We start from the raw sequence: 10,578 nt of genomic DNA, 5'->3' as shown, positions 1-10,578 counted from the left end.
TCACAGCATTAAAGGAGGATTTTTGTAAGATTGACAGCCTCGCTGTGTTCTTTTAAAAAAAAAAATGTCAATCCTCTGAATGAGTTCCATTGGCTGCAGGGTCAGGGCAACTCGATCCGGATCTAAATTAGAATCGGGTTTCCTGGGACAACAACCACATACCAGCTTGGCTCATGTGTCACTACCAGTGTTTGTGTTTTCAATCACACTGATGCGATAAAGGTGAAGATTCAGGTCAAAATCAAACCAGCAACAAACTCGAGTCACGGGACATTTAATATGCTGCTTTGATGAAGTTGATTCGATTTGATTCATTTACTTTTATGAATTGGTTGAATGTGATTCATTTAAAAGCCCAAATTAACGGAGATGTCCCGTTATATCCGTGATCTAATATCAGATATCATGTTATGTCCTCTGCTTATTGCTGGAATAAGTACCCAAGGTAATGTACAGCAGAAACAATGTCATATTCAAGAAGTTTGCTGAGCACATTCCAGCTTCTATAATCTATAATTGGCAGGGGCTGATTCATCAGTATTGGTGTGGATTCTTAATTACAAGCATCGCTTGTTTAATGAGACAGAGCCACCGAATATATATATATATATATATATATATATATATATATATATTTTTTTTTTTTTTACGTTTTTGTCAATGTCATACACCCTTAGCTGTTTAGACAAAAAAAAAAGTTGGATTGATTCCTGCCAAATAGAAATTGGGATATTTTTGCATGTAAAAAGACTGTCAAGTGTGAGTCGGTGTGTGGGTGTGTCTTGTGTAGCACTTTGTCAGTAAAATAATAATGTAAGAATATACATTTATTATTATTTAATTGACCTCACCTGCATGCAGAAACCCTGTGCACGGGAGAGAACATGCAAACTCCAGTCAGAGTGGCCCAGGCCGGTCTTCAGGTTCAAAACCCAGGGCAGGTTCTTGCTGTGAGGAGAGACGCTGCACCAGCAGCGTAAAAGTTGGAACATCCTGTGTCCTCCTAACCGTGAGTACAACTGAGTCACCTTGGAAAAGAAAGAAAAGAACCTGTGGTCTGTGATTAAAGCTCTGCTCCTCCTCGTGATTGAGGCTGCTCCTCCCCGCCCCTGCAATCGCCACCTTGAAAACCACAGAACAATTAAAGTAAACAAAGGCACACATTCCCCCAGTCGGGAGAACGGCACAGGCCAATCACAACCCAGCTGATTGCGCATTTGTTCGGTGACGAACGGCGCTCCCATCGGTGTGATCGCTGGATCGAAGGGAAGTAATTAAATGTTATATTGGATGTCATCGTACCTGCGCGGCCATCTCTCCGCACATGGCGGCGGAGGTCACTGCACTGTGGGAAGCTGGCAACGTCTTGAATGGAGGCAGATTATGCGGCAGAAGAAGGTGAAAATAGAAGGTTATTATAATAAAGATTTTCAACAAGGGGCTTTCAAATGTTTCCAGAAAAAGCGCGGTCGTCTTCCATCTTCTGCGAGGTGTGTAATAGGACACTGTCGAGTTTTTAAGATTGATATCATCACTTTGGAAAAATAAGCTAGGCACATAAGTTCCCCCATAAATATTGCATCTTTCGAATTAAATTCAGTCAATTCCTTCATTGTTAACGTGAAGATATTTATTAGAGCACCATTAAAGTATAAGGCTAATGATGATAATGGTCCTTTTTTGCATTCAAAGTCCATGAAAAGACCAAAACCTGGCTGTTCTTTTGGCGCCGTTGTCACGCTGCCTGGTGAATTTGGGTCTGATCAGATTCCTCACCACCATTGCGTGATGGATGGATTTACCTCAACACTTGGTTACGATACCCAATAGGTGAAAACCTTTTTTTTTACATAGGTCACAGTTTGATTTAGTTTTTTAAAGCCATGTCGTCGGACCCCCGGATTTGCTGGGGACTATTTCGGCTGTGGATTAATACCCATTCAAGGCTCTAGTGAGCTCTGCTGGCAGCAAACCTTGGTTTGACCGAAACCGCTTGGCCATTTTCTTTACAATAAAGGATCTTTCCGCCCAATGCAACTGTCATTCGTGTGCTATGCATCAGTGTAACAGTGAAGCCTATATCAGCCTTTGGAAACACAAAATATTGGGTCGTATCATCAATTAATTCCTGATTTTGCTTCGCCTCTACAGCTCTTGGCTTCATTAATTTAACCGTATGATATTAAAACAAATTCTCCTATTGGAATAGCCCCCTGATGCAGTTTGTTTTTCTTCCCTGGGTAATTATTCATAAAGGCTGAGGCGGCTCCCTTGTTGCAGGCGAGCTGTAATTACCCCACCCCTTGTCTTTTGTTGCCGTCCCTGTCCGTGGTGTCGTAAGGAACATTACGGTCCCATTATAACAGAACAAGCTCTTTTTTATTGTGCTCAAAGAAACACATTGATTTCAGAGCTAATGAGCCGGAACGTGTCTTATCTCTCCACCTCTGACTCCACCTGAATAATGGTCCCCTGCCTCTGCTCGTCCCCCCTCATGTTCCTCTTCTCCGATTGAACCACGCCCCCCTCTCTCTCTCTCTCTCTCTCTCTCTCTCTCTCTCTCTCTCTCTCTGTCTCTCTCTCAACTTCGTCCTTTCCTTTGCGCCTCGTCTGTTTTGACACTTGATTAAGATAAATTCAGACAAGTTCATATTATAGCCTGGATGCGCTGTTATTTAACAGCACTAATTCAAGGCCTGCATCCGGCAGACAGGCTCTTAATTATATCCTTTCGTACAGGAGCAGAATTTGAAGTAGTAATCTACAGTGGGGTTTTTTTTGTGTGTCGTGCTTGTCACTAATGCATGATTGCTTTGTGGTTTCCTCTCCACAATGCCTAGAAATCACCTGTCAATCACACAGTGTTGTCAGCAGTATAGTTTCTCTTTTTAAAATGGATTTTTGTGTTGATTGAATTTTGAGTTGCCTACTTAAATATGAATAGTTTGAACAACACGTATTAAGGTTTCTCAAGGTTGAATTAGCTGACACAATCAAATAATCTTTTCTTTTTCCATTATTGGTCACAACTTCCTTCCCTTCTTGTGATGAGTGTCAGTTATTTTACAAGAATAAATGTAAAGGTCTTCACAACTAGATTATTTTTACATTTTTACCTGTAAGTTATAGCTAATATTAAAACTATTAATACTCATTAGTAGTTCACAAGTTTAGCCTTGAAGCTACATCCATGCGAATCCTTTAACCATGTCATTTAAAACAATCTCCGTCCAAACGAACGTTTAAGCCCCACATCCGTCATAATCTCCGTCCACACCAACACACCTGATAGCGCACATCACGTGACAATTAAAGTCCTAGGAACACGAAACAACAATGGTGAAAAATAGGAGCAGGGATTTCTTTTTCTTGGACCGACAAAGCGGTGGAACTCTTACTGGCAGTAAGTTTTAGCAACGCTTTGCATTCATCGTCGATTGCTGGCGAGAGCCGAGTTCCAGGAAAAACCAAGGAACAGGAAAGGTTTTTGTTTTTCTTATTACTGGAGGTCAAACCAAACACACCACCTCACCGGATGCCAGTATTCAAAGTGCAGCTGACGTTTGCAGATGCTCTGGTCGTGCTGTTTCTCTCTAAAAAGGCTGCGCTCTGCCGCGTGTTATGCTGCGGCCTTGAACTGCTCCCCAACAAAGGGGCCAGTTCCTATCAGAGTTCTCGAGAGCCTCCTTTGTGGACCGGATCACCAGTAACCACGGCAACGGCACCTTCTCTCGGGGGAAAAACGCCGCTCGTTCAGACCGTCGTCGCTGCAGTGGCGCGCGTTCAGGTCCGGGCCCAAACGTCTCGGGAGCCCGAAAAAAGGATCGTGGAGTGATTCCTCTGACTCTGGTTCTCGTAGTCGTTGCCGCCGTCACTCAGTTCTTTTGCCGGCTATTTTGGCTTTTGAGGCAAACATACAAATAAATCCTCATTATTCTCTGCCTCACGCTGTGTTTATAGGGGAACGTTGGCTGTTTGGTAATGTACAGAGATCGGAGGTTCGGAGGTGTCTCTTTAAGTACAACCTGGAACTACCGGCCTGCCTGGCTAGATACTAATAAGGGTAGATTCATTCATTCATTGTCAGTTGGCAGTCGTATCCTTCCTCAAAGCCACTTAGCAGATAGTATAAGTGAACGGAGGTGGACCGGGGGTGAGCAAACGGAAACCTCCACCATTTTACCTTCATGGTTGGTATGACGGGTCTACACCAGGGAACTGGCTAAAGGTCAATGTCTCCCTGTGGACCGCCCGTCTTCTTTCTCGAGTGTTTTGCAGCCATTTGTCACAGCGGAGTCTGGGGTCGACGGCAAATCAACATCTGCGCGATAGCGCGGGCGGTGGGGGCTTCGCGTCAGAACCGTATAATAACGCTCCAGGGAAAATTGCACGGGGCCTTTTGAAATTCCAATCACGCAGTGTTTTAGTCCTGCGACGGCTGTAAATTAGCAGTTAACTGAAACGGCTCTCAGACAGTTTGTACGTGGCGTCGCTCGATAGATATGACGTCTCCATTCTTTATCCCGTGTAGGGTTGTTGGTGCTGTGGGGGAGCTGTGGTTTGACACATTTATATCTATATATATATATATATGAGGTTTTTTTCAGGGGGCGGGGGGGGGGTCTTGTCACTTTTACGAGATATATATTTTTAGTTCGTTAAACCTTCCAGTTTGGTTTATGAGCAGGATGGCACTTTTTGGCTGCCGGGACAAACATTTGGTTTCAGGCAATTTGACTTTGTCCTTTTTAAATCATCATCATGGGGATCATCATTAGATGAGTAGAATTTGAACTGATAACATGAGCTTCGAAGACAACAAAAAAAAGGTTGACACCTCCAAATGTGAAATGGACATAAAAAAGAGAAGAAGAAGAAATAAAGATTCTTATTCCCGAAACAACTTTATTTGGAACATGAAGAGAAAATCCACAAAGTATTTCTTGACAACCAGCCACATATTCACGGTATCACACTAAATCTTAGCAGCGAGACTCAAGCGGCATCTTCCCGAATAGCACATCATAAAAATAATGTTTAATGTCTTAAAGGGGGCAATAGTGAACGTCGGGGGCGGCATTAAAACCATACAGGTAACTTCTCTTTTCAGCTTGACAAAACAAAAGTTACCATGAATAACGATCACTTAAAGCACACACAGGGAACATCTACCGACACTCGAGAGCATGTACAGTACTGGTACAATCATGGAACAAAAGCTACAGCTGCTATTTGATATGTTCCACACACACTGAAGAATGAATCCCCCCCCCCAGTTTCTGCTGCTGCTGCAGCCGCCCAGTTAATTTCCCCCCTGTCTGTGGCAGATTGTGCTCGGAAACATTCATGAGCCGCCTCTGATCCGGCCCAAAGCGCAGACATCAGCGAGGCGTCCACGCAGCCACGTTCACCAGCTCGCCGAAGGTTCACAGTTCACACGGTACGAAAACAAAACACCGACGATCACGGGGAGCTTATAGAGCTGAACGCCATGGACATAATTCATATGTTACACTTATACCTCTGTAACACTATATACAGTCTTTCCCACTGTGACATAACCGCTGCAACTGCTCAAACTAAAGTGAGAAACTTAGATAGAGAAGATATTCAGAGATGCCAGTGTGTAATAGGGCATATTTTTGAAAGGGTTTATAAGTTGCAACCAGTGCTGTGGGTTATATGTTTGTTAACATTAATGAGATTATGTAGTAGTAAGTTATGACTTTCTTAATTATAGAAATAAGGCTAATCAGATCTGCATGTATGAGCTGTTCATTTATAGATTCATATGTTTTATACAGGTTATGGAGGCGACTTTCAGAGGTTTTAACTTCTCGTCCTGATGCAGCGGCGTGGACGTGTACTTCCAGGTGCGTTGGTGACATCACCAGTGGGCGTGGCCACAGGTGCAACACACTTGAAACCTCCGACAGGACAGTACAGGTATTAAGTTACTCTTCATAGGTTTGTTCTGTGAAGTCTGAAGTAGTTAACGTTAATATTTAGTTATAAAAAAAATAGATTTTTGATGTGATACTGATCAAACTACTTCATGTTCATTTCCAGTTTTGTATCAGGGATTATTTTTTGCCTGTTTGTCTTTCAGTTAAATTAGTGTTTGCTATAAACAGCTACAAAAAATTGATATATACATGGACTTTGTTAGTTTGAATCACTTATGCTGACCTATAAGGTGAAATATAATGCGTTTTCCATAAATAGAGTCATGATTGACAACTTATAAACCCTTTCTAAAGTATGCCAGAGAAAAAGATTCATGGTAGCCACAGCAGCAAATATCAAACTTAATTTTTTTATGGCACTTTTTTTTTTTTTTTTTGAATTGGAGTAACGCATTTCTAAATTTCATTCACTCTTGTCCCCAGACCGTGTACAAACTGAGCCTCCAGAGCACGAGTCTGCCTTCACAACGTGCTCAAGGCCGGTTCACGCGACCTTCGCCATCGAGCGCTTTTGTGAATGAAGGATCAGGTGCGACAACACACTCCAATGAACCGTCTGCCCTGAAGACATTTGAATCTTTTCTTCTCAGAACAAAAACGGAAAAAGTGGTACAAGCATTCTACAGTTCGGTCAATTCACTCGCTTCCGAACCGGACGCGTGGGCATCGATCTGTTCGGGGTGCCGCCGCTGTTGTGGGGTTTTTTGGTATCCTTTGGCATTAAGGCGTCGCCGTGTGGCCCGCGTTAATGTGCCGAGGGGCACATTCACTGACGTCACGTCACAAGACTCCCCGGCGTTGAAGTCCACGTGGTGTCGTGTGCAGCCTCTTTACGAATCAGCGGTGAGTCTGTGCTCATCTGAACTTTGACGCGAGAGAACGATGCTTTTGTTCTTCCGTGTTGTTTGGTTGCCTCATTTACAGTCCTTTTTTTTTTTTTTTACGAGGGGCAGGTCCCGGATGAGATGACAGCAGTGCAATGAAAAAGCACTTATCTCTGGATGTTTGTGACTTTACAGCGTCCGGGGTCGCTCCTCGACGAAGAGCGTGTTTGGCTTCGTTGTCAGCCGCGTCTGTAATATGAGTGCACGTCTCTAGCTACAGCAGCAGCCCGCCCTCCACAAAGGTCAGCCGGCACTCACCAACCAATACTCCCACTTAGCGGACTCCATTAAAGCAACATTTCTCAACAAGTCTTGAATTTTTAAGTCTAGCCTCACATTCGCCTCCGTGGCCTCGGAAATCGACGCCAGGCCTCGAGTGCAAACCTCAGGGGTCGCTGAAGTCCACCTTCCCGTACGAGCAGGGGTTCGGAAACATCATTTTCTGGTCGGACAGCAGGTCGTCCGTGACGGTGAGCTCCTCCAGCTCCGTGGTGTAGTGGTCCGTGCTCTCCACCATCGACGTGTCCTTGACGGCGCTGTACGTGAGCGCCATGCCGTAGGCGGCCGGCTTGTCCGGGCCCTTCCTGCGGCAGCGGCAGATCTTGCGGAAGGCGGCGCGGAACTTCTGCGACATGGCGTTGTAGATGACCGGGTTGATGGCGCTGTTGAGGTAGATGCAGCTGCGGCAGAAGAGCAGGAACCAGTTGTCCAGGTAGGCCCGGTCCAGGAAGGAGTTGACCACCACCAGGGTGCGGTACGGCATCCAGAGCGCGGCGAAGAGGACCACCACCACGGCGAGCATCTTGGTCACCTGTCGGCGGGCAACAGCGGGAAATATGAGGACTACTTTATAAGAATATAAAAACTCCGAGGAGAACCTGAGAAACCAGCTGTTGAGCTATGAACAAACAACAGCAATAACAGATACTGAAGAAGGACCAAGTTAACATTTTCTAACATATTCACTTCTTGCTCTTTCAGTTCATTAACATCTTTTTATTGTCTTTAGTTGAGGATGAAGAGGGTTTGTCTCTTTGGAATCCCAACTCTTAAAGGGACAGTCCCTGATTTCTGCTGGTGTCCACCCATAGAGGTAGTCTCAGTTTTAATTTGTACAAGTTTGGGAGCTGAAATGAAAACTGACTGGTTGGGTAAATAAAACTAAATGTCACGTTATATTGTAAATCAATCTGTAACAACCAATTAATTTATTGCTTATCAAATGCAACCACATCTTTATCTCCAAGAACCTCTTGAAGATTATTTTCTTTTCTTAGAACTTCTCCCATATCCTCACACCTAACAGGTCTAACTAGGACTATGATAATATTTTTCTTTTAAAGGAAAATAAATATCCTCCGTTTTTTTTGTGTTGGTCATACAAAACAAGACCTTTGGATATGTAAACTTCAGCTTTTAGGGAAAATATTTTTGATGATAATAAGGAAATAGACTGATTAGTAGTTAAGGGAAAAAATATGCATTCATTATTTCCCCGTCAGATATGAAGATATGAGTTCACCATAAGATTTTGTGATTTTGTACTAAATATGTAAATGTACTGGGGAGAAAACCCCAACAAATATAAGAGTTAAGAGACACAACAGTACGATATTCATTCAAACAGACTCATTGTTAAATCCGGGGCAAATATTTTCTCCAATTCATTCATCTTTTTCAACAACATTTATTTAGTCAATTGGTTAATTATTTTCTTAATTTTTTCCCCTTTTCATTGGAGGAAAAAGCAACTGGACCCTTAACATCCACTAAGAATGTAAAAAGAAAAAACTCAATTTGTAAAAAACTTGTATGTATGTGTGTATATATATACACACATATACATTCATATATATATATATATATACACACATATACATATACATATATATATATATATACATGTGTGTAATGCATTTTACCAAATTGTAGCTGGTGGAAGTGGAGCTTTGGGTGATTTATGAAATATTAAATATTCAACATGTGTTTTATATGTGAAATCCTGACGTTTATTATAACTGTTTATTTTTACATGTTAAGTATTATAGAATATAATATTTTTTGTATATTATATTATTATTATCTCAGTGACGTATCATTAGTTATATATATATATATATATATATATATATATATATATATATATATATATATTTTTTTTTTTATATATATATATATGGTGGAGTTTTGGGTGATTTATGAAATCATAAAAGCTCAACATTTTTATACCTATTCTAACTAGTTTATTTTTTTATTTTATTTTTACATTTATAGTACTATAGAATATAGGTGCTCAATTACACCATCAGCAGTTTGTATGGAGTCCGCGTCCTGACGCACCTGTCTGCGGGAGGTCGCGGTGGAGCTCGAGTGCCGGGAGTTCTTGCAGCTGTTGTGTCCGTTGTTGTTCTTCTTCTTGTGCGCCTTGTTGTTGTTGTCCTTGTGGTCGGAGGGCAGCGGGTTGAGGAAGAGGATGCGCGCGATGAGCCCGTACAGCACCGCGGAGAGCAGCAGCGGCAGCACGAAGAACACGCCGAAGTCGAAGAAGTAGATGGGCAGGTAGAAGTGCCTGGGCACGCGGTAGCCGCAGGCGGTGACGGTGACGTTGTCGTACACCAGCTCCTGGATGTCGGACAGGTAGAACCACATGACGCAGTACAGGGACGTCAGGGTCCAGACGATCACGATGATCTTCTTGGCCCGGGACAGCGTGCAGAGGAACTGCGCCTTGATGGGGTGACAGATGGCGATGTACCGCTCGATGGTGAAGGCGGTGATGGAGCAGGAGGACGCGTTGATGCCCAGGTACTGGAAGTAGGTGATGCACAGGCAGCCGTAGTGGCCGAACACCCACGAGCCGAACGCGCTGTCCGCGATGGTGGGCAGGCCGGCCGCCGTCAGCACCATGAGGTCGGCCACGGCCAGGCTCACCAGGTAGCAGTTGGTGGGGGTCCGCATGTGCTTGGTGGTGAGCACCACCAGCACCACCATGACGTTGCCCACGATGCCGAGGAGGCAGATGACGAGCAGCAGCGCGCTGCTCGTCACCTTGTACTGGAGGCTGTAGTCCGTCCACATCCCCAGCGTCTGGTTGGTCTGCGGCGATGCCGTGAAGTTGCCCATCGGTCACTTTTTTTTCAGCGCAATTGTCTAGAAGAAGAAAGAAGAAGAAGAAAAAAAAAGGAGCCTCCCGCGCGCAACGGGTTTGGTTTTACGCGCGGCCGGAGCGAGCGAACCACCGACTCCGGAGCGTCTGGAGGAAAAGTGTGCGTCCACACCTCAGGTATATTTATGTCCGGGAAGTGGATGCAGCTTCCCGTGGTAATCGGACAAAGAGCAGCTCGGGACTCCTCTCGTCAGAACCAACTGTGTCTGTGGAACGAGGCAGATGGCGCTCTGCTTTTGAGTCTTGCGTTTTTGGCACATGCCCGCTTTACGCATGCGGAGGAGGGGGGATTAGACCATTATTACATTTCACAGCAGACCTCCCCCAGTCCTCAGAACCAGCTGGTCACACACACACACAACATATTCATGTCTCCCTGTTTTTTTTCTGTTATTATTTTAATTTTAATGGAAATAGGATGAAGAGACCAGTATCTCTTCTGCTTATAGATATGATGCATATAAAGATGCAGGTGACTGTTATTCTGTCACTGTTTTTCTGCATCTGAGTTTAACCTCTGCTCAGCTCAGCAGGCTGCCACTTTGACTCATAACAGAATGAA

At 43.9% G+C, this 10,578-nt stretch overlaps 1 protein-coding gene across 1 annotated transcript; it reads right to left on the bottom strand.

Moving 5' to 3' along the window:
* Window positions 1-4,885: 4,885 nt before the first annotated feature.
* Window positions 4,886-10,232, bottom strand: trhrb (thyrotropin-releasing hormone receptor b). The gene is made up of 2 exons (XM_035621393.2): window positions 9,191-10,232; window positions 4,886-7,661 (listed from the first exon to the last, which is right to left on the bottom strand). The coding sequence occupies exons 1-2, from the start codon at window positions 9,971-9,973 to the stop codon at window positions 7,236-7,238; spliced, it is 1,209 nt and encodes a 402-aa protein (XP_035477286.2). The 5' UTR covers window positions 9,974-10,232; the 3' UTR covers window positions 4,886-7,235.
* Window positions 10,233-10,578: the final 346 nt, after the last annotated feature.

Source organism: Scophthalmus maximus, chromosome 22, assembly GCF_022379125.1.
Source record: "Scophthalmus maximus strain ysfricsl-2021 chromosome 22, ASM2237912v1, whole genome shotgun sequence".
Classification (NCBI taxonomy): Eukaryota; Metazoa; Chordata; class Actinopteri; order Pleuronectiformes; family Scophthalmidae; genus Scophthalmus; species Scophthalmus maximus.
The sequence above is the reverse complement of the archived record's forward strand: the minus strand, read 5'-3'. Positions and strand labels throughout refer to the sequence as shown.